This window comes from Hemibagrus wyckioides, linkage group LG07, assembly GCF_019097595.1.
Source record: "Hemibagrus wyckioides isolate EC202008001 linkage group LG07, SWU_Hwy_1.0, whole genome shotgun sequence".
In the NCBI taxonomy this organism is placed as follows: domain Eukaryota; kingdom Metazoa; phylum Chordata; class Actinopteri; order Siluriformes; family Bagridae; genus Hemibagrus; species Hemibagrus wyckioides.
In genome coordinates, this window is record NC_080716.1 from 28,179,592 (window position 1) to 28,204,560 (window position 24,969).

Here is a 24,969-nt window from a genome sequence, read left to right on the forward strand (position 1 = left end):
TGTTAACTCTTCAGCTGCTGGGATAGCTCCCTGTCTGGGACTCGAACTCTGCAGGAATGAGTGCGCAGGATCCCACCGCTGGACCACTAGGAGGCTATGCAATTTATTATGAAGGATCAACAAAAATCAGTTTAATATATGACACCTTCTGGTGACTTCTAGGGACTACTTTCTGTTGAAAACAGTTAGCAACACTTCCACCATTTCCCCATCATGAAAATTCACATGGCCCATATCACACCAGTGATGTGTTTTATTTTTGTTTGAGAAACTCAGACATTTGTAAGAGGCTGTGCAAGTCAAGACAAGGCCTGTTTTGGATGGACTCCAAGAAAGGGTGCTTACTTTTCCCTCATGAGCCAGCATCTGGAAAAATCCTTCATGCAAGATTCTAAGAAACCTCATCATTCTAAAAGAAACATGCAGAATGACTGAAAAAAACCTGGTGCTGAAATCGATCCTTTCAGCTGTCACTCCACAGCTGGATGACCACCAGTTTGGCCATAAAGCCAGAATAGAAACTGATGAAACTATATCATGTCTGCTCCATTCACAATTCCCTCCTAAATCCCGCCACTAATCATCCACTGGCTATAAGGCTTCCTCGGTGACAGACCACAAACTGTAGTGATTAACTTAGCAATATCTTCAGCTATCATCACCAACACTGGTATACCCCAAGGATGTATTTTTAGTCCCTTTAGCTTTTCTCTTTGTAATCGTGCTATACATTTTTTTTTTGTTTCTTTTGGTGCAGGAAATATATTCACATCAAAATGGTGTCATTACATTGGAAACAAACATCTTTGGGAATTGTTTTGCATTGTTTAGTTCTTATAGATTTCCAGTTTTAAGTGTAGTGAAACAAATTAGTTCCTGTTTTAACTTGCTGAAGGTAATAAGACAGAAAAATGAAAGCTTGTTATAGGGAAACTCTCCTTTATGAAAGACTTTCCTGTGTTCAAATTACAGTTTTAAATTTTAATCCTAAACAATAAATTTTACATGTTGTATGACCCTGTTAAGGTCAAGGAACATTTTCTAAATCCAGAGTAACTGCTTTTCCCTGAAACTTTCAGTGAACTGTTTTAAACATGTTGATGTAGAAATAAACCTCTCCATAAAACTGTTTAAAGTTTAAATTGCTGTGTGTGTGTGTGTGTGTGTGACTCAGTTCCCAGCTGTTTTTCTATTAAACGCGCAGCTACGTTTAATTTGACGAGTGTGTGGTTTGCAGTCAAATTGGTCACTATAAGGTCAGCAACAACATTTTTTACTACAAAACGTATTTGTTGCTACTCTGAGCCGATTAAATTTAACCCTTAGTTGTGACAGGTTTTGAGAAATATGATGACGACAGCTGAAGATATTTTTTCAAGGACATCTTTTTAAAACGCGATCATGACAAATTTCCACGACGTGTCAGGAACGATGGAACCTTTTCCAGTGAAAAGGGAAAGAAAATCCGTGTTATTTCAAGAGTGTCTAGCAAACACCCCATAAAATCCAAGACTGCTAAAACATTTTACCACAGAATGTTCTGCTTCATAGAAAAGCTTTAAATAAAGTGCAAAAAAATTCAGGATCCAGTCCCACATTCTGTCAGCACACAGATATTAGCTGACTACTTGGTGGTGACTGATGTGTTTGACAGACCTACAGGTCATGTATGAATAACCTAAAATATATTGACATAGCCATCCAACACACTGATCAGTGTCCAAGAGAACTTTATTTTCGTTATCGAAAGGTTCTAGCAATACGATACTCCTGACAGCCTAGTTGAGGTCAGGGATGCATAATATTTTGCATTCAAACTACGTTGACATTTGAGGCTCCTTTAAGTCCTTGCGGTCCATGAAGTGGTCTCCGGGATGGTTTTAGACCTCGCTTGCGATTACCGCCCACAGGGATTTTGTGACTCCTGAGATCAAACACAACCTTCACAACTGTTCTTTCTCCTGGAAAGAATGTGAAAGGCTTTGTATTTTAGAAGAGGGTAAAAAAATAACCTTCAGCAAAGTTCGACTTCACTTCCTTTTTAACCGTCCTTCCCCCTCCTCCACCAGCTCTCCGAGTTCTGTTTGGGTTTTGAGCAATCTGTTTCTCATTGTCTGTACCCGTACCCCTCGGAGGCCCTTTGCTTGGTCTGCAGTTTCCTTTCGTTTTTTTTTTTTTGTTCAAATCTCAAAAGACGACCAAAATTAGGCCATAATTCTTGCTTCTTTTTTGACGAGTGTGCCTGTATTTTTAGATGGCCAAAATGTCCAGCACTGGATTAGATTTAAACTAATTGCACAAAGAGGTGGTGTTGTTTTTTTTTTTTTTCCACAGTGCTCTGACTTCATTGGCGCTTGTTTGGATCTGAATAAACCGTGGCAGTCTAGAGCGCAGTGCCAGCCAGTCATAAAGCAGGCTGAGTTGGTAAATGTGAGAAGAACCTTGTCAAAAATAATATATAAACCGTTATACACCTCATTACTGAAAGCGGTATTTATTCGACGGAGACAGAGTAAGTTAAACTAAGGCGCAGATCTGGATTTCTTTATATACTATCATGCAGCTTCCAAATCTGTCTCAGAAGCTGAAGGAGATGTTATCTACATGTTTTATTTATCAGTTACTTTGTGGATGGGTTTAGTCAAAGTGTACTCTATCATCACCAATTTGGCATTTTTCATGGTATTCCAATGATGTTCTTTGTCAGAACTGAGGCATTGTGCCAGATACAGCCTTTGAGTCTTGGGAGATGAAGGATGGGGGCCGGGTGCAAAACCAGCCCAAAACACAAAACTTAGATTCACTTCTTTCATGCTTGAGTTCACTTGGATGCAGACAGAGACCACCTACCTTACACATGCTCAGACTGGTTGTTTTCAGACACATCTAACAATGATAGCTGTGAACTCACCTGCTTAAAGAAGCACACCAAAGGGGAAATGTACAAGGGTTTAATCTTATGTAAAAGTGCCCTTAAAGGGTCTAGACCCTTCATCACTTTGCTAATGGAAAAAGACTCTGTGATGCCCATTTCAGAGGTTTCAGCACCTCACAAGTCTCCTGATAGATATTTATCAGGCTAGACTTTGACCTCAGGGAAGACTCATGATTTGCTGGGAAAATTATTTCACAGCTGGATGAGAACATCTGTGGATCACCACGAAGGAGCTGGATTCTGTGGCCAGGGATACAGATCTAATCTAAATCTAAATCTTTGTGACAATGTCTGTTGTTTAAAGTGCTTTACAAATAACATTTTATTACATTTAAACATCTGGGATGACCTTCTCGGGCTGTCATGACCACAACCCCCAGTAGGAAATGTGGAAAGATAATAAAAGAAAAAATGAATGAATGATTTCACAAACAAGCTCTAAGCTATCCACAGTGACATTTTTACAGTTCCCCATGGAGAAATACAAGCATGTACTTTTGATTTAGTGTCTAATCATGATGCACTTTGTATAAAGGCCTTGTGTGCAGGGGAACCTCCAAAGATCTGGGCTCATAAAGCTGATAAAGTTTAGCGGATTTAAAGCGGATTTGAGAATACTCGCCCAGCTCTTCTAAAGTTCCTGTTTTGTCACTGCAGATGCACTGTCAAACAATGTTCAGGCTTTGATTTGTTTCTGCTTCAGTCGATAGGTCTGATCATCATGCGCACAGCTTTCATGGAGTAGAAGCCTCCTCCATAATCCGCCCAGAAGATGCCGTCTTGGAACTTGTTGCGATACACACCGCCAGAGTACCACACGCCATTGAGATTGGTCTGGCCACATGCATTGTACCACCAGCCACCTTTATGGAAGTGAGCACAATTTCCTGTAGTGAAGTTAGACAAAGAAGAAATGAGTAAGGGAGTTAATTCTTTATAATGGAATATTTTAGTTGCACAATGAAAAAGAAACCCAGTGGGGCAGTGGTGGCATATATGGTCAAGGCTCTGGATGTGGTAGCTTAGTGGTTAAGGTACTGGACTACTGATTGGAAGCTTGTGAGTTTGAATGCAAGGTCTATCAAGATGCTACTGGTGGAACCCTGACCAAGGCGTTTAACCCTCAATTGCTCGGTTGTATAAAATTAGATAAATTGTAAGTCGCTCTGGATAAGGGTGTCTACCTGTAAGGTTGGGAGTTCAAGTACCACCAAGCTGTTGGTCCTTTATCTATGTGCTTTCATGGCTGACCCTGAACTTGTGACAAACAATTCCTAAGATGAGGCTGTAATGTATATGTGTCAAATAAAGGCTTCTTCTTAACTTCTTCGTAACCTACAGGACACCAGAGGAGGCTGGGAAAATATGGCTGGTGCCAAGGGATGTCTTTGCCAAGGAAAGATGGCAGGAAGCCAGTAGAGCATTAAAGACTTGAAAAATGTCATTAGGCATTTTTATGCAATAGTTTGGCCCACACCGTTATACCACTAATGAGACCTTATAATAAAATGTCCAGTTCAACACTAATAGTAAATGATAGATACTTGATTTCAGTCTCCTTTCTAATATTATGCCCAACCATCACTGAAGCACTTAATCGATAATAATGAATCGATAACCTGAGAAAGAATCCTTGTCCCGATCCAGCGTGGTGAACTGTTTCCCATTGTGGCTGGTTAAAGAATCCCCAGCGTTGCCTTGGTAAGTGCCCAGACGCAGGCGGTATGCTTCGCTCTCAGGCTCCAGATGGAAGCTGCTGTAGGCTGCGTACACCTTCTTTTCCATCCAGTCCTGAAGCTCCACCAGTAATTTGTAATCTCCCTGCTTGCCCAAGTTGTAAATATTCTCCAGACCCAGCCAGTGTTCACCATCTATGTTGCCAAAACCTTGCTGGAGCAGAATAAAAAGAAACGTGATGTTATTTATAGTAGTGCTTTACTACGTCGGTTCAAAATGGAACTGGAAAGCTTGTTACTGTTTAAGAGACATAAGTAACTTTTCATTAACCTGCTGTAAACAAAGGATTTGGTTAAATCTTGAATTACTGAACTTCAGAACTCTGGAGTTCTCTGATTCACGATATATTTGATTTCTCTAAAACAAAACCTGATTTGAAAAATGCTGATATTTCAGTCTGCTTGAATTGCACTTAACCACATACAAATATTGGACAGCGACTATGTCATTTGTGTGCGTTTTACGCAAGTGAGCGCAATTTGTGGCCGAACGTATTTCCTGAAGGGAGAGAAGTAACATAAACCTATTGGTTCAAAAATGAGGCTTTCCATTAGGACCTGGAATCATGACAAATGTCTTGAGGTTTCGAGAGTCATCTTTCACTTGCATGTGTGGCTGTGTGGGAGACAGGAGAGAAGTGTGCTGAGAGTCAGTGTTAGGTAGAAATAATGGAGCGTCACATTTCTGGCAAAACTGAACAGTACGTTCAATCACCCATGACAGTCCAGATAGCATGAATCTATAAATTCCTCAGAGATTCCCATGCAAAAGAACCCACAGTCTGGAAAGAACATAAAGAGGTTTGGCACAGAGTGTGCCTTCCTGCTTTGCTGCGTTCTGTTTCTTGGCACTTTGTAATAGTGAAGCTACTTTGCTTAACAGGGATGTAGAAGACTAATGGAGCCAGGGATGGAAAATGCTTGAGTGATTGTCCTTTGCTACTCTACTTTTTTGTCATATTCACATTTTACTGAAAAGTATATATGTGTACTCTAAATTATTTACAGTTCCTTCAAGTACAAATATTACAAATCATGACAGTCTCTTCTGTCATCCACATACAGTACGCTAGTCTGTATGCTACACATCAATTGAATGAAGTTAGTTTAGCACCCAATCTCTTCAGTTTAGTATCCAAGCATTTCAGTTTAGCATCCAGTCCCTTCAGTTTAGTATCCAGTCATTTCAGTTTAGCCTCCAATCCCTTCAGTTTAGCAGGTTTATCAATGTAGAAAACAGCTATCAAGAATCCTGCCATTTCATTATCTGTTAGCATGAGTTCTTTGCTAATGTCAGGTCAAAATATGCTAAAATCTAAATCCAAGCTAATGGTAAAAAATGGTTATTTACAAAATATTTACTTTGGATTCATTCACAATGAAACTATGAATGCATGTGACCAGCAAACCTCCAAAGACTGAATAATTTTAGGCAAAACAGCATAGTTAATATAAAGTAAATATCATCCTCTAGAAAATTTTTAAACTGGCATTTATTGATAGTTATTCCCTAAGTTTGGGTTTGTCCGATTTTATACGCAAAGGCCTGGTGTAGGTATAGGTTTTCATTCCAATCAAGCAGAAGCCACACCTGATTCCACCTGTTTAACCAACTGATCTTTTCTTTCGATAGACTCAGGTGTGTAGCGTTTTTGGACATTCACTTTTTGGCCAGATACTTCCACTTTTATTTGAGTATGATATGAACACGTTGTCTACACTTCACCTTATAACTCTCCCAGTTCCTGAAAAAGTTAACAGATCCATCCTTTCTCCTCTGGATTATGGTCCAGCCTCCATTGTCCACATCTTGTTCACACCACGCTTGCATCAGCTTGTCACTGCCATCTGGTTTAAGAAGGTACATTCCACTAGTGGCGTGTCCAGCCTGCATGGCATGAAGGCAGTCGCGAAAAGGACCTCAAAATCAAGAAAGGTAGAACAACACATAAATATCCTATTCAATACAGATTACATGGTACAGATTCCATATAGATACTCGACAGATGGCACTTCTTAAAAACAGTTAATTCACCCTTGCTTCAGTGGATAATCTCACCAGGATACCAGATTTGTACTGCTGAACTGCTGCTATGCTTGTTAATAAGAAATATCTTTTCAAAACACTTAGTACTATTTGACTTTACAGTGTGCCACTGTGCCAGGCTTACGGTTTACTGTGCTACTGTGCCAGGCTTACGGTTTACTGTGCCACTGTGCCAGGCTTACAGTTTATATATCTCAATGGGCTTCCCACTGGCGTCTGGTTCCTCTGAAGGATTCTTCCTCACGTCATCTTGGGACGTTTCCTCACCAGGGCTGCCTCTGACTTGCTTGTTAGTAATATAAATATAAATATATATCTACATGCCCATTTCTGTAAATCTACTTAGCGATAATGTTGAGAAGTGTTGAGTTTCTCCTAAGACTTTCAAAATAGGCTATTAGGTTTCTTAAAGTTAATTCAAGTCTGAAACAGAGAGTGAACAGAAGACAGGTAGAGAGTAAAAACCAACATGGACACTTCCTTCTTGTGGTTTCAGAGCAGTAAGAATTGTGCTGACTGGTTGGTAAAATACCTTGCAATCTAAAGTAGCATGGCTGTCACATACCTTGTGGTCTGTTGGACTGAATGAAAGCAGAGACCTCGAAATATGTCTAAAACTCTGCAGTCTGATTTCAAGGCCAAGAAGCAGACATGTGTACAATCTCTAATTTCATGAATGGAATTGCATGAGGTGTTCGAAAGGTCTGGACTGTTTTATTAATCCCACTTTCACCCAATCTCAAAGAAATTCGGAACAATACTGTCCCCTTCACATCCACAGACACTTTTTACAATTACTGATTAATTCTGCAGAGCAATCCACTCACCTTTACCATTTCTTCAGCATTTTTTTGTTTGTTTGTATCCGACTCCAATATTTACTTATGAACATAGATGGTTTTATATCTCAAAATATAGAAAAATAATCTGCAACCTTATCTAGGAGAAACACAGACAAGGACGAGGATTGGCTAATTCAGACAAAGTAGACTCTCTTGAGGGCTCTAGAATGCTCAACCACCCAAAAAACCCTTGAATCATCATTTTCTATGATTATGTATTCTTCTTTTTTATGATTGATTAACTTTAACAGTCTGATTAGCACTTACCTTCAGAGCTGAAGTTGCCAGTCAGAGGTCGTTTGAGTTCCAGTGTACTTTCAGTGGGTTCTGGTCCTGCTCTGGAACCCCTCTCCCTGGGGAAAGCCCGGCTGTGGACCCTCTGGATCTCATTGGAAAAACGGGGCACATGCACTGGAATGTTCTCTGGAACCACCTGAACCAGCGGCGGGGGAAGTGGCTCCTGCCTGTGATTCCCATAAACCTGCAGGCACCTCTCTTCCAGAGCACCAATCAGAACGGACTGGTTGTTAACCACAGCAGCAAGGGAAGAGAATCGGGCCTCGAGATCCCTGTAGCGTGCTGAGAGTCGTAACGCCTCTGTTGTGGCATTGAGGATGCGGCTTTCAAGTTGTGCCAGCTCAAGTGAATTATCCCGCTTGCGAATGATCTCATGCAGAAGCTGCATGTAGAGCTGTGTGACACGGGAATTCATGTTACGAGACTCCTTCCGCAGCAGTTTCATCTCGCTCACCATGTTGCCATCCACATCCACCACCATCCGCAGGGTGTCTATTTCACGTCGTTGCTTGGACATCAGTTCACGGACATCTGCTATGTCCATCCTGGTTACCCGATCTTTGTCTGGAAGCGAGGGTCCACGACTTGCACAGATGGGCCCTGTGATCTTCTGCTCAGGGACCAGGAAGGTGTAGGAGCACTTTTTAGGACCATCATCTCCCTTTTCCTCCCAGGCCCTCCGTCTCCGTGAAAGGCCCATACTTTGTCCCCATGTCCAGGCACAGAAAAGAATACAAAGGCTCCAGGAACTAGGTCCCATAGTGATTGCGTTCAGCTCTTGTGCAACACTGCCACCTTAAACAAAATATAGACTCATCACAGATTGTCATCTCTGGCATTGGCATTTAACAGTTACAAAGTTCTTCCTATATTTGTTTTTCTAGAGACAAAGCTGTGATCTGCAGTAGGATGACAAGAACATTTGGTCATATCTTTGAGTTAAAGAATGAACCCTTTTCCTATTGTATATGAAGAAAACCTGTTTCAGACCAGATCTTAGGCCAGAGAATGTGGTTTGGTCTGGTGTCTCTATGCTAAAATAACCCAGTGCCATCCTTTCACACAAGGTGCAGGCCTTTTGAGTAAGTTTATACTGTACTCTCTGCTTTAAGGATGGATTGAATGCACAAATGTAGACTAAACATTATCCAGATGAAAAACTGTTCTTCCAGGAAACCCTCAGATAGGACCACTGTACCATTTTACACCAGACTGTGGAGTTGTCTAGTGCATTGAATATTTACAGATTTTGCAGGTTATATTTAGTAAACTAGGAACTCCCTGGTCCAGCAGTATGCTCTCATTGCCACAGCTGGGGTTCGATTCCTGGGCAGGGAATTAACCCAGCTACTGAAGAGTTAACTCTCAGTGCTTGTCCCAAGCCTGGATAAAATGGGAGGGTTTCGTAAGAAAGGGCATCCGGCATAAAACGTGTGCCAAATCAAATATGCGGACCAGATGATCTGCTGTAGCGACCCTGAACAGGGAGCAGCTGAAAGAACAACAACGTATTTACTAAACTAGTGCAAGGAATCACAGAAATGAATGCTCCATGCCTCAATATGTTCAAAGCAGCAATGTTTATGTTGTATAATGAGCTTTATTCTGCAAAACCAACAACCCAACCATTTGTTAGGACTTATTTATGCAGAGCAGGGTTCAGGGTTCTTGTGTGTATCAAATCAAAGTACTACTCACACTATGTTGGGTGTAACAGTCAAGATGAGATGCATGCTTTTGACTATATCACCTGACTTCATAAGCTGTGGTCTGATGCACATGCCCAAGGCTGTATATAGAGCACCTGCTGGTGTTGGCTCTTACTCACAAGCATTGTTATATGCGTAAATATAAAAACCCTTTTGTGTTATTGTTCCATCTTTGATGTATAACAATTAAATTTTATGTGAAATATGTGTTTTATGTAGAAAGTGTTTTTGTGTCTATGGTGAAGGCGTTATACTGCAAGAGTTTTGCCCTTTAAATTGGCGTCACCAGCCAAAAATGGACCAGAATTTTCCTCCTCCTAAAAGAAACAAACTGAATACCTTTTCTTTCTATACGTGTATCCACAAGTTCTGTTTTTGGTGCCTGGATTATATATCAGTATAATTAGCCTTGAATGTAAAAAAAAACACCTGTGCTATATGTGAAAAAGCATGCCAAGGTATACTGTCTCATTTTTCCAAGCGAATGTCTGTCAGCGCTATTGACTGTGCTTCCTTAAAACCCAAGCCAAACATAACTGGCCAGATCCATATTTGGTTTTCGGGTGGGAAAATCGCTGTAATTGTAAGTACTTGACTGACACAGAGTATTGCCAGCTGTTCAGCCATTCTAGATTCAAATATGCACTGATCAGGAAGGAGTAAATCACAGGTAGAGCTAAACCTAAAGTCTTGTGCTTATAAACAATGTGACTGGAGGAAGAAAATGATTTAAGTGCTTTTGTAAAGATATCCAGGCCTTTCAAGCTGTCTGCAATGTTATAATGAGAAAGATTCTTGGATTATTTCCTAGTCTTAAAGTGCTGAAATTCTCTTTTTTTTCTTTCTCACTGTTTCTCACAAAAACAGAATAGCACTGGAAGTTGAGTAACATAAATCATTATGTTGCCTCATAGTTAATGTTCTAGAAAGAAATGCACCAACAGACCACCTTCAAACTTGTTTATAAAAACAGTTTAAAATGAGAGTTTTTGTTTCTATTCCTCTGAAATGAACTTTGGAAACCACTACAAATTGGTGGAAGAAAATTGTGCGTCAGAAAAAAGAAAAATCTACACTCACGATTCACAATAGCTTCCTACAAAGCAACTAACTGAATTAATCAAATAAAACATCTAGGCCACAGTATGAGGAGTTCATCGCTAGCAGCACAACGCAACAAACAATGCTAGCTAGGTGAGAAAAAATAGCTTAGTAAAAATAACAGCTCTTACACAGTATGTTCTTGACAATGAGGGTTCAGATGCAAGGAGAGGGAAAAAAGTACATACTCTTCAAGCAAATGTAGAGAAGTACATTTTTTTCCAATGCAACCCAACTAGATACATGCTAGCTAATGTGTTCATTTACAATCGACTTGCTAACAAGGAGCCGCTATTTTAAAAAACTGTGGAAACGTGAATAATGACCCATTTTGGTATCAGTCCTGGTTTCAAGGAACTCTCATACTCCTAAAAAATGATATCACTGCAGTGCTAATCCACCCCACACAGTTCATATAAAACATTCTGGAGGTTAAGTTTATATGTTTATGGATTCTGTCCAATTTCACAGCAGAACCGAGGAGAAACATAAAAACATATATAACACATCATAGGTAAGGGAAAAGAAGTAATAAATTATGCCCCATCACACTTCTGTGGTTATTTGCTTCCCACGAAAGAAATTGCTGGCTCATGTTGAACATATTTCTGTGGGGTTTTCTTTTTCTGGACAGTTACCACAGGGAATTTGGAATGTATTTCAGGATGACTCTTGGTCAGTCTGAGTGGATCAGCTTATATTAGTGATAGAGGGAAATATGTTTTCAGAAAATAATCAGTGACCGGCTGGTGAGATGAAACGAAGTTACTTTTGGCAAACTGAAAATCGATTATTTTATTATAACCACACGTTAGAGTATTATATTCATTTTATACTACAGCAATTTGCAACAGTTAATTTAATGTTACATTTAAAGCTGTAACAAAGGCAACTAATAGAATTAAAAAGAATAGTTTAGTTCTAATAATTGACGCCATTAGACACGCCCCCAATAGCCCAACGCCATTGGACACGCCCCCTTGTCACCTCCTCATGAATAATTCATTAATAATTATGCATGTTTCTAGACGTGTAACTAAACTTTCAAGCAGCTGAATCTCCAAATCTGCTTGATAGTGATGTCATAACCTTCCTTGCTAATGGTAAGTCTTTCCGAAGCACCATAAGTTTTGGGGGCGGAGCAGCATAGTTGGAAATGAAGGTGGTCTCAATGAGTATAACAAAAAAAATCATTCGAATCTTATTTAACTCCACCTGCAGTATTTAACTGTTAAAGGCCTACTTTTGTTCACACTAGAGAGTCCTCCGATAAATGGTCAATTTCCAGACAGAAAACTTCACGATATAAATGACTACACACTGTGTAAAGATGTTACTATAGAAACAATAATGTATTGTAATGTATATATAAATAATAAATATATGTAAATAATGTATATTTGTGTTAATGGTATTTTCAATGAATTTTATTTCACAATTTTTATGAGACAACCTGATTACAGAGCTGCTTTTTGGAGGTTCCAGGTATCTATAGTGTGAAACTTGGTGGTACACCATTCATCACATTCCAGGAAGTTTAATTTTTGTGTTCTTATATGGCAACAGGAACAAGTTCTTAAATAAGAAGCTGTAGCTATTTCGGTTTTTAGTTTGGTTGAGGTTTCGTCTGCAAGCAGTTGAGCCAGCTATTGTTTTCTGTCTGTAATCGTTCTCTGTCTCGATTCTCAATTTCTCTAAACAGAGATGTGGTGGGAAATAATGAGGGAAAGAAATAAGAGGGAGTAGAATAAACAGGGTGGAGATTCATCGTTGGCAGCTGCTGCTTCCTGAACTGTTCTTTAACCCGTTAAAGGTTCTCTGGAGTGATGGTTAAGACAGAATTTTGTTCAGATATACCCTTGAGCAACCTTTTTTCTAACAGTCTGCCAAGTACCAAGACATGTTTTAGTTATTATTAAGAAAATACTGACTAATGTTTTGGAGTTTGTTTGGGATTTTTCAGCAATTTCTCAAAATGTCTCCCTAGAATCCTACAATAAATGTATTTTCCTGTCAGAAAGGTTCCAAGCAGAACATTTTAGAAGCCTATGCTCGCCTTATTATATCACAAACCCATAAAGAACCCTTTTTCTAATGTTGTACCTTCTAGTTATTAAGTCTTTACCCCATACTTACCCTTAAGTTTAAAAAGATAGGGATTCTTAATGCTTCTTTGGTTGACCCTGCTGTCAGTCCATCCATTTTCTGTACCAGGGTCTCAGGGAACATGGAGTCTATCCGACGGGACTCGGGGCACGAGGTTGGGGACATGGTGCCAACTCAATGCAGGGCACAATCACAGTCACACACTAAGGACAATTCAGTCTTTGGACTGGAGAAGGAAACCGCAGTACCAAGAGGAAACCCTCGAACCACAAAACACAAACTCCATACACAGGGCAAAGGCAGAAATCCCAGAGGTACGAGTCAAACGTTCAAACCACCATGCTCTCTACTCTCTTAAGAAAACCTTAACGATTTTTTTGTAGAATCCTAAAATACCACACTTTACGGTTACAAGTAGAACTGTGGGACAAACAGCAAATTACTGGTCATTGTTTTCTCCTTACTACTTCAAACCTGTCAGATATTTAACATTTTGCAAAAAAATAATTCAGGTTCTTAAATTGTTCTGTGATTGTCCATCTGGAAAAACATTTACATTTTTGTTTTCTATATTCTTTTTTTCCCCAGTAGAACTCTTGTTTTTGAACCTGTGAACTGTTACTTTGCGAAAAAAATAAATAAAAAAAAAACCCATACGGAACTCTTGAAGAACCAATTTTACCAACCCTGTGACTGGACGGTATTTTCTCCTTCTATTAAAATCAGTCATACTTTTAAAATGTAACTTAACTTTTGAGATATAATAGGTCTACAAGGTTTAAAGGGTTCTTTAATGGCGCGCTTTCTAATAGAAAACTGTGTTATTCTAATGTTCTAACCCGCACAAGAACCGTTGCTTGAATAGGAAGTCTGAGCTGTTTTGTGGTTTCATCTGCAGCCACTTGAGCGACCATTGTTTTCTCTCTCTCTACATATATAATTGTTCCCTGCCTCTCAATTACTTTAAATTGATATGTTGTGGGAAAGAGTGAGAGAAGGAAGAAGAGAGAGCAGAATAACAGCTCTGGTAGGAGACTGGAAAGAAAGCACGGCTCACTCGTTTTCAATGCTTTGTCACTTTGCCTTGGTGTTTCAGCTGTAATCAGTGGGAGCTGGTTTTTCCTCTTCCAAGAGCTCCACATGTACATGTTGGGGAAATCTGTTGAAAGTGTTCCCAAACCTAATCCCTGTGGAAGTACACTTAAAAACTCTGTGCGTGTTATCAGCCAAGAGTCTTCAGCCATGCTTGTAAATGAACCTAAAAATGTCTTAGACACTATCAAATGAAAATATGTATATATATATATATATATATATATATATATATATATATATATATATATATATATATATATATATATGTCTGGGCAAAAAATGTGAGAAAAGTTCCTGAAATCAGATTAAATGTTAGCAGTCTTGGGAATGCCAAATAAATAATTGCCAAAGCTTGGACTAAATGGAAACAAGGGCACATCAACAAGTTCAAAGCCCTGATCTAAAGTCTGGCAGGAAGAAAATGTTTGGCTCCAAGCTCGAATGAGAGCAGTTAAAGTTGTACTTGGAAAGAGAAGCTCAAACGCTGCTGGCTGCAGACACAGAGAGCGTTATAAATCCTGAGTACGGTGCTTCAGCGTCTAAAGAAGAAAAATAATCTCGCAGAGTCATTTGATTGTCAAATGAGGAATTTTCTCAATCTCCTCAATCACAGCCACCCAAAACCCTTCACTGTTCCTGAGCAGCAGGAAAATGCTAAGTGTTTGTTGTTGGGGTTTTTTTTGTACTGTTGAAGTTCGGATTCTGCATTCTGATTGGTTGGAAGGAATTTTTATATTATGATATTTACTATAAGAGCAGCTCTGAACAGTGTCACCGCTGCAAATCACAAGTACAATATTAATGGAATAAATAAATAATTATTTATTTTTATTATTATTATTATTATTATTATTATTATTATTATTATTATTATTATTATGTTTCATAGGGACTTCAGTGGTTCTTTGTCAGGGTGTGTGGTTCTGTGAAGAACCCTTAGCATCCATGGAAGGTTTTCATTGCACTAAAGGTCCTTTGTATATATTATTGTTTTTTATGGCTCTGAATAAAAACGGTTCTTTTAAGGATCGTTTATTTGAAGGATTTTTTGGGGGAACCAAAAATGGTTCTTCTATGGCATTACTCCTTTGTTGGTTCCTCTTGGCACCTTTATTTTGCATAGCTTAGCATGCGGTAGAGAAAGGTTACTGAATATCATTTTCCTGTGTTTAGTTTCTTTTCTGGTTTAGTTTTTTTAATGACAAGAAGAGTCTTTCACAGAATAGTTTTTTTATCTACCCAGTTACACTGTTTTAATTTTTAAAATTTTTTCGATTTCTTTAATACACACACACACATACATATATATATATATTTGAATTTTTTTTGTGTTTTTATTTTTTAAAAAAGACTTTCACAGAATAGTTGTTTATCTACTCAGTTACACTTAAAATTTTTCTTTTATATATATATATATATATATATATATATATATTTTAATTTATATATTTTTTTATTTTTTTAAATAACACTTTCACAGAATAGTTTTTTATCTACCCAGTTACCAGTTACACTTTTTTAATTTTCCTTCTTTAATATATATATTAATAATAATATATATTGGATTAATATTATATGTATATATTTGAATTTTTATTTTTTAAATAACACTTTAATTTAAAAAAAAGAAAATTCTTCAAAGAATTTTTTTGTAGAACCCTACAACCAAGTGTTTCCTATCAGAAAGGAAAGTAGAATTTGTTCCTTATTTGGAAATTGAGAACTCTTAATGATCAAATCATCATTTTTTCCCCTCCCCAGTTTAAACAGATTGAAAGGCATTAAGATGAAAATATCCGTCAGTAAGTTGTATTCATATCACACGCCTATCCAGGTAATGCACACATTCTTAGAAAAAAACGTTCTTCAATGGTTCCTCAAGGCTTCTTCTTTATTTTCTTCCTAGCACCTACAACCTGCTAGGTGTTTGCAGCAGGTTCGAGTTGGTCCTTGATACGCTGAATTCCAATTGAATTCCAATTCTTTTGTGGCAAAAGAAAATAAATCGGTGTCTCTAATAATCTTTCTGAGTAACCATGTATAAATATATAACCTACTGTATGGTAGAGCAAGCAATTATCCAGAAGCTGATTGTATTATTCGCAGAGTCTGACTCTTATGGTTTTCATTGCAAATCTAACAAAACAAACTAGTTGATTTCCTCAGATGCTGCACATGCAAACACTTTGTCAATTAGAACCATGACCACGAACATCAGGCTTTCTGGCTTCAGGCTGTAACCCGAATCCGTCTCTCCGGTCCCGAAACTCCACCTCTGCCTCCGTCAGCGGACTGCACGTCTCCGTCAAATTAAAGACGTTATTCCGCTTAAGAGGGCTATGATTAAATGTTTATTTCCTTTTATATTAGGATTCACGCACAGAGCGAATGGAAAAAAATATGTTCATAAGCCAGTAAATTTGGGGTTCTTCTCTTAATACTTAATTAATTAAATTGATATTTAATATAATTACTATTAACTAATATTTAAAATTGCTGTATTTAATCTTTAATTATATAGACAATTTCAATTAATTTTTCTACTGTATTTTATAAGCTAGATTTTTTTTTGGTTAGCTATTGACTGAAACTACAATTTTCCCCAAAATTCCAAGATTTTTTCCCCAAAAGTGGTCACACTTTTTCAAGCATTTTTATCGATGAGAGATTGTTGTGTGGTTACGCTTGATAATGCACTATTACACAAAAAAATATGCAGAATAAAGAGAAACCTGAACTGGAACGAATTAAACAAACTGATTGATTTATTTCCTCCAAGCTCACATTATAAAGATGATCAGAAATATACAGGCTTAAATCTTTCTGGTACTGACTTGTCATTTAATACATAATACTCTTTTAAAGTGGAACATTCTGTATCATTTATTTCCTAAAACAGTTCAGAACTTCTCAATGAACTAGAGAATGCTTAAAGGTAGAAGAGAAAAAACGTCTCTTACCTCTGAGAGTGTAGAGCTTGTGTTCAGCTTCGAACATACAGTCTTTCTGCTCACTGACTGCTCTGTCTCACACGCAGGGACACACACACACACACACACACACACACACACATGGACACACACACACACACACACAGACACACGGACATACACACACACACACACACACACCTAAAAATGCAGAAGCATATAACCTGTAGGAGGCTCTCAGTAGTACTGAGTGGATAGAGAGAGAGAGAGAGAGAGAGAGAGAGAGTGTGTGTGTGTGTGTGTGTGTGTGTGTGTGTGTGTGTGACTGAGTAAGGATACTCAGGGATTTCCAGTGGCCATTAACACCATGAAGCTTTCAAATTTTGCATGAAATACAACAGATCTCCACCTAATACCCAGGATTTAGTGTTCTTTCAATTTATTACTGTTCTCTACTGCTGTGTACTGTTCTCTACTGCTGTGTACTGTTCTCTACTGTTCTCTACTGCTGTGTACTGTTCTCTACTGTTCTCTACTGCTGTGTACTGTTCTCTACTGTTCTCTACTGCTGTGTACTGTTCTCTACTGCTGTGTACTGTTCTCTACTGTTCTCTACTGCTGTGTACTGTTCTCTACTGTTCTCTACTGCTGTGTACTGTTCTCTACTGTACTCTACTGCTGTGTACTGTACTCTACTGTTCTCTACTGCTGTGTACTGTTCTCTACTGTACTCTACTGCTGTGTACTGTACTCTACTGTTCTCTACTGCTGTGTACTGTTCTCTACTGTACTCTACTGCTGTGTACTGTACTCTACTGTTCTCTACTGCTGTGTACTGTTCTCTACTGTACTCTACTGCTGTGTACTGTACTCTACTGTTCTCTACTGCTGTGTACTGTTCTCTACTGTACTCTACTGCTGTGTACTGTTCTCTACTGTTCTCTACTGCTGTGTACTGTTCTCTACTGTACTCTACTGCTGTGTACTGTACTCTACTGTACTCTACTGCTGTGTACTGTTCTCTACTGTACTCTACTGCTGTGTACTGTTCTCTACTGCTGTGTACTGTTCTCTACTGTACTCTACTGCTGTGTACTGTACTCTACAGTACTCTACTGCTGTGTACTGTTCTCTACTGCTGTGTACTGTTCTCTACTGTACTCTACTGCTGTGTACTGTACTCTACTGTTCTCTACTGCTGTGTACTGTTCTCTACTGCTGTGTACTGTTCTCTACTGTTCTCTACTGCTGTGTACTGTTCTCTACTGTACTCTACTGCTGTGTACTGTACTCTACAGTACTCTACTGCTGTGTACTGTTCTCTACTGCTGTGTACTGTTCTCTACTGTACTCTACTGCTGTGTACTGTACTCTACTGTTCTCTACTGCTGTGTACTGTTCTCTACTGTACTCTACTGCTGTGTACTGTTCTCTACTGTTCTCTACTGCTGTGTACTGTTCTCTACTGTACTCTACTGCTGTGTACTGTACTCTACAGTACTCTACTGCTGTGTACTGTTCTCTACTGCTGTGTACTGTTCTCTACTGTACTCTACTGCTGTGTACTGTACTCTACTGTTCTCTACTGCTGTGTACTGTTCTCTACTGTACTCTACTGCTGTGTACTGTTCTCTACTGCTGTGTACTGTTCTCTACTGTACTCTACTGCTGTGTACTGTTCTCTACTGTACTCTACTGCTGTGTACTGTTCTCTACTGTACTCTACTGCTGTGTACTGTACTCTACTGCTGTGTACTGTTCTCTACTGTACTCTACTGCTGTGTACTGTTCTCTACTGCTGTGTACTGTTCTCTACTGTTCTCTACTGCTGTGTACTGTTCTCTACTGTTCTCTACTGCTGTGTACTGTTCTCTACTGTACTCTACTGCTGTGTACTGTACTCTACAGTACTCTACTGCTGTGTACTGTTCTCTACTGCTGTGTACTGTTCTCTACTGTACTCTACTGCTGTGTACTGTACTCTACTGTTCTCTACTGCTGTGTACTGTTCTCTACTGTACTCTACTGCTGTGTACTGTTCTCTACTGTACTCTACTGCTGTGTACTGTTCTCTACTGCTGTGTACTGTTCTCTACTGTTCTCTACTGCTGTGTACTGTTCTCTACTGTACTCTACTGCTGTGTACTGTACTCTACAGTACTCTACTGCTGTGTACTGTTCTCTACTGCTGTGTACTGTTCTCTACTGTACTCTACTGCTGTGTACTGTACTCTACTGTTCTCTACTGCTGTGTACTGTTCTCTACTGTTGTGTACTGTTCTATACTGTTCTCTACTGCTGTGTACTGTTCTCTACTGTTCTCTACTGCTGTGTACTGTTCTCTACTGTACTCTACTGCTGTGTACTGTACTCTACAGTACTCTACTGCTGTGTACTGTTCTCTACTGCTGTGTACTGTACTCTACTGTACTCTACTGCTGTGTACTGTACTCTACTGTTCTCTACTGCTGTGTACTGTTCTCTACTGCTGTGTACTGTTCTCTACTGTACTCTACTGCTGTGTACTGTACTCTACTGTACTCTACTGCTGTGTACTGTACTCTACTGCTGTGTACTGTTCTCTACTGTACTCTACTGCTGTGTACTGTTCTCTACTGCTGTGTACTGTTCTCTACTGTTCTCTACTGCTGTGTACTGTTCTCTACTGTACTCTACTGCTGTGTACTGTACTCTACAGTACTCTACTGCTGTGTACTGTTCTCTACTGCTGTGTACTGTTCTCTACTGTACTCGACTGCTGTGTACTGTTCTCTACTGTTCTCTACTGCTGTGTACTGTTCTCTACTGTACTCGACTGCTGTGTACTGTTCTCTACTGTTCTCTACTGCTGTGTACTGTTCTCTACTGTACTCGACTGCTGTGTACTGTTCTCTACTGTTCTCTACTGCTGTGTACAGTTCTCTACTGTTGTGGACTGTTCTCTACTGTACTCTACTGCTGTGTGCTGTACTCTACTGTTCTCTACTGCTGTGTACTGTACTCTACTGCTGTGTACTGTACTCTACTGTACTCTACTGCTGTGTACTGTTCTCTACTGTTCTCTACTGCTGTGTACTGTTCTCTACTGTACTCTACTGCTGTGTACTGTTCTCTACTCTACTCTACTGCTGTGTACTGTTCTCTACTGTACTCTACTACTGTGTACTGTTCTCTACTGTTCTCTACTGCTGTGTACTGTTCTCTACTGTACTCTACTGCTGTGTACTGTTCTCTACTGTTCTCTACTGCTGTGTACTGTACTCTACTGCTGTGTACTGTTCTCTACTGTACTCTACTACTGTGTACTGTTCTCTACTGTACTCGACTGCTGTGTACTGTTCTCTACTGTACTCTACTGCTGTGTACTGTACTCTACTGCTGTGTACTGTTCTCTACTGTACTCTACTACTGTGTACTGTTCTCTACTGTACTCGACTGCTGTGTACTCTTCTCTACTGTACTCGACTGCTGTGTACTGTATTCTACTGCTGTGTAATGTACTCTACTGTACTCTACTGCTGTGTACTGTTCTCTACTGTACTCTACTACTGTGTACTGTTCTCTACTGTACTCTACTGCTGTGTACTGTACTCTACTGCTGTGTACTCTTCTCTACTGTACTCGACTGCTGTGTACTGTATTCTACTGCTGTGTAATGTACTCTACTGTACTCTACTGCTGTGTACTGTTCTCTACTGTACTCTACTGCTGTGTACTGTTCTCTACTGTACTCTACTGCTGTGTACTGTACTCTACTGCTGTGTACTGTTCTCTACTGCTGTGTACTGTTCTCTACTGTACTCTACTGCTGTGTACTGTTCTCTACTGCACTCTACTGCTCTACTACTGTGTACTGTTCTCTATTATTCAATAGTGCTTTGTACTGTACTCTACTGCTGTGTACTGTTCTCTACTGCACTCTACTGCTCTACTACTGTGTACTGTTCTCTATTATTCAGTAGTGCTGTGTACTGTTCTCTACTGCACTCTACTGCTGTGTACTGTTCTCTACTGCACTCTACTGTTGTGTACTGCTCTCTACTGCGCTCTACTGCTCTACTGCTGTGTACTGCTCTCTACTGCTGTGTACTGTTCTCTACTGCTTTGTACTGTTCTCTACTGCACTCTACTGCTCTACTACTGTGTACTGTTCTCTATTATTCAATAGTGCTGTGTACTGTTCTCTACTGCACTCTACTGCTCTACTACTGTGCACTGTTCTCTATTATTCAATAGTGCTGTGTGCTGTTCTCTACTGCTGTGTACTGTTCTCTACTGCACTCTACTGCTGTGTACTGTACTCTACTGCTGTGCCTGTTCTCTATTCTTCAATAGTGCTGTGTACTGTTCTCTATTCTTCAATAGTGCTGTGTACTGTTCTCTATTATTCAATAGTGCTGTGTACTGTTCCTTACTGCTGTGTACTGTTCTCTACTGTATGCTACTGCTGTGTACTGTACTCTACTGCTCTACTACTGTGTACTGTTCTCTATTATTCAATAGTGCTGTGTACTGTTCCTTACTGCTGTGTTCTGTTCTCTACTGCACTCTACTGCTGTGTACTGTACTCTACTGCTTTGTACTGTTCTCTACTGCACTCTACTGCTCTACTACTGTGTACTGTTCTCTACTGCACTCTACTGCTCTACTACTGTGTACTGTTCTCTATTATTCAATAGTGCTGTGTACTGTTCTCTACTGCACTCTACTGCTCTACTACTGTGTACTGTTCTCTATTATTCAATAGTGCTGTGTACTGTTCTCTACTGCTGTGTTCTGTTCTCTACTGCACTCTACTGCTGTGTACTATACTCTACTGCTTTGTACTGTTCTCTACTGCACTCTACTGCTCTACTACTGTGTACTGTTCTCTATTATTCAATAGTGCTGTGTATTGTTCTCTACTGCTGTGTACTGTTCTCTACTGCACTCTACTGCTCTACTACTGTGTACTGTTCTCTATTATTCAATAGTGCTGTGTATTGTTCTCTACTGCTGTGTACTGTTCTCTACTGCACTCTACTGCTGTGTACTGTACTCTACTGCTGTGTCCTGTTCTCTAGTCTTCAATAGTGCTGTGTGCTGTTCTCTATTATTCAATAGTGCTGTGTACTGTTCTCTACTGCACTCTACTGCTCTACTACTGTGTGCTGTTCTCTATTATTCAATAGTGCTGTGTACTGTTCTCTACTGCTGTGTACTGTTCTCTACTGTATGCTACTGCTCATAGTATGTTCTGTTGTACTCTGATGGTGTGTACTCTTCACTTATAAATATTACCGTATTCTATTCTTCTCTATATTACTTTACTCTTCTGTACTGTTTATTTTCTGTACTATTCCCTAGTGTACTCTAATGTTGTGTACAGTTTTCTATGAATCTTTACTGTCCACTATTGCTCTCTAAATGCTATTTCTACTGTTATCTACTGCTCTCTACTCATAGTTACTCTTCTCTACTTTCATTTATTTTTCTCCAAGAGCAGAATGAGTTAATTTCTTTTACTATGGTGCTCTACTGTTCTTCACTTTATTTTACTCTTTCTGATCTCTCTTCTTCTTTACTGTCTTGTTTAGACTTCTTCATTATTTTCTTCTTTTGATTTACTAATGTTCTCATCTGGTCTTTATTCTTCTTTAATATGATTCTCTGGGTTTTTACTGTTCTCTGCTCCCACTGTTTTTACTCTCTAACCTTCTCCCACTACTGAATGAGCTCTCTGTGTGTCACAGCTTGTTCATTTCTCCTGGCGAGTCTGGCTATGAAGTTTGAAACATCTAAATAAGGACCATGATACTTTTCCACGTCCATTTATTGTTTCTAAAAGATGCCCAGTCAGAGCCGTTTACCGGGGTCAGCATTACTCACCCGTGCGGCCTCCTTGCCCTGGAATGAGACCTGATTTAAATCAGTGTTGCCATGCTGCCATCCAAACCTGGGATATAATGAGAACAGAAACAGGGCCAGTGATCCTGAGGGACCCCAGCTGCCATGCGTCATGCAGCACAACCCAAATCACTCGTCCCCTCTATATATTTAATCCATGCTCATGGACTGCTGGTGGCTGACTGGAACAAACACAAAGCCAGGAAACCAACATGCCCGAATTGATGAATTTATCCCCCAGCATGTCTCCATCATTCATCTGTCCTTTTCATTCCGGCTGGAAAATATACAAGCACATCATCTATTAACTCCAAATCCCAAAATCCTCAAGTGCTTCTGCCGTGATCCATGAAACTGTATCTATACCGTTAATTCCAAACAGCAGAGTCTCTCGTCATAAACAAAACAGACTTGTTGAGTAATAAATAAACATGGCTGTCCTGTTAATCAACTTCTGCGGTGCAGATTTTTCTCCTGGTGAGCATCTGCCTTCCATTTGGAGTTTTATGGATTTCTTTTTCACTCAACCATTTAAGAAGAACAGACTGCCAGACATCTGGGTCACTCTTAAAAGTGCTGCGAGGCTTTAATGCTGCTTTGGAACATAAGACGCCACAAAAAAGTCTCCATATTTTTAACCTGTTTGTGAACTAGAATATATGGGGAATGAATTGACTTTGTTTACTTTGTCTGCTTTTATGGAAAAGGTGACAATCTGCTCGGTTTGGGTTTTTTGGATGGTAAAATAGAGCACAAGGGACTATGACTACTGAGGCTAATTTTATTATTAAAATCCCCAATGAGACTAAGCACAAAAGTAAAAGCAAAACATACAAAGAGGTGGCCTTTTGATTGTGTTTTTAATTTTTGTTGTTTTGAATAGAATAACAGAAATAATAGAGAGGACAGACAAAAGATGATAATCACTGTCATGCACAAGATATTATACTGAATATAAACATCAATATCCAAATACATATTTGAGGACAGATAATAGGTTTTTTTTTATCACCCGATCATCATCATCAGTAAAGGACATTTGTGGTCAGTCTGTATCATTTAATTATCACAAAAATACCAAAAAATAGTTTTTTTTATTGTGATGCCTGGCTTTGAAAGAGGCAATGTTTGGGATCTCTGTAAATGAATACAGGAACTTACACAAACTTATCCTGCCCTCTGCTGGTAGAGAGAGAGAGAGAGAGAGAGAGAGAGAGAGAGAGAGAAATATGAATGAATCAAGGAATGAATTAAAAGATAGATAGATAGATAGATAGATAGATAGATAGATAGATAGATAGATAGATAGATAGATAGATAGATAGATAGACTATATTGCCAAAAGTATTGGGACACCCTTCCAAATCAGGTGTTGTTATTCAGGGGTTGGGCTCGGCCCCTTAGTTCCAGTGAAATGAACTCTTAATGCTTCAGCTTCATACCAAGACATTTTGGACAATTTCATTCTCCTAACTTTGTGGAAACAGTTTGGGGATGACCCCTTCCTGTTCCAACATGACCAGTGCATGACCAGTGCACAAAGCAAGGTCCATAAAGACATGGATGAGTGAGTTTGGTGTGGAGGAACTTGACTGGCCTGCACAGAGTCCTGAGCTCAACCCCATAGAACACCTTTGGGATGAATTAGAGAGGAGACTGTGAGCCAGGCCAAAACTGGGACATCTGCCTTTACATACACATGAATGTAATATGGAGTTGTCCCACCCCTTTGCAGCTATAACAGCTTCAGATCTTCTGGGAAGGCACTGATGTTGGACGAGAAGGTCTGGGTCACAGTATTCACGTTAATTAATATTGTAGATAAAGAGTGTACATGCACCCAATGACTCAATCAGAAATGATGTGAGGGTTAACCAAGAAATGTCCAAATGGTAATAAATAAAACAACATGAACATTTTCTAAATATAAATTTGCCACAATTGAATATTTGTTACCCAATCAAATCCTTTCTCAGAGTCATGTGACATTATATTCAGCCCTAAATGGCTCATGGTTTAATATAAAGAGATTGAGGTGGTGTAATTAAATAGCATATTTACACTGTTAGGAAAAATGATATTCTTTTCTTTATTGGATGTTTTAAGTGTTCAGTTGCTGTAGGGTGTTTTAGAAAATGTGTCTCTGAATACTGAGGCCAAATATGTATGCTACATTAAAAAGATTTATATAGATGTTTAAAAGTACTTAATTACAACTTTCACATTTTGGGGAAAAAAATATTGTTAAATATTAGCAGCTCCCACCATTTTGTTTTTAAACCGCT

General features: G+C 39.2%; 1 protein-coding gene across 1 annotated transcript; it reads right to left on the minus strand.

Moving 5' to 3' along the window:
* Positions 1 to 1,713: 1,713 nt before the first annotated feature.
* angptl1b (angiopoietin-like 1b) lies at positions 1,714 to 16,982 on the minus strand. Its single transcript, XM_058395406.1, has 5 exons — positions 16,829 to 16,982; positions 7,828 to 8,652; positions 6,398 to 6,591; positions 4,555 to 4,825; positions 1,714 to 3,822 (listed from the first exon to the last, which is right to left on the minus strand). The coding sequence occupies exons 1-5, from the start codon at positions 16,863 to 16,865 to the stop codon at positions 3,635 to 3,637; spliced, it is 1,515 nt and encodes a 504-aa protein (XP_058251389.1). The 5' UTR covers positions 16,866 to 16,982; the 3' UTR covers positions 1,714 to 3,634.
* Positions 16,983 to 24,969: the final 7,987 nt, after the last annotated feature.

What these genes read in the sequence shown, in the direction of transcription:
- angptl1b (XM_058395406.1), bottom strand. Translation starts at nt 16,865, where the DNA reads ATGTTCGAAGCTGAACACAAGCTCTACACTCTCAGAG. An exon ending in CAAGCTCTACACTCTCAGAG is followed by an intron (nt 8,653 to 16,828) that starts GTAAGAGACGTT and finishes ATTTTGTTTAAG; the next exon opens with GTGGCAGTGTTGCACAAGAG. An exon ending in TGGCAACTTCAGCTCTGAAG is followed by an intron (nt 6,592 to 7,827) that starts GTAAGTGCTAAT and finishes CTTGATTTTGAG; the next exon opens with GTCCTTTTCGCGACTGCCTT.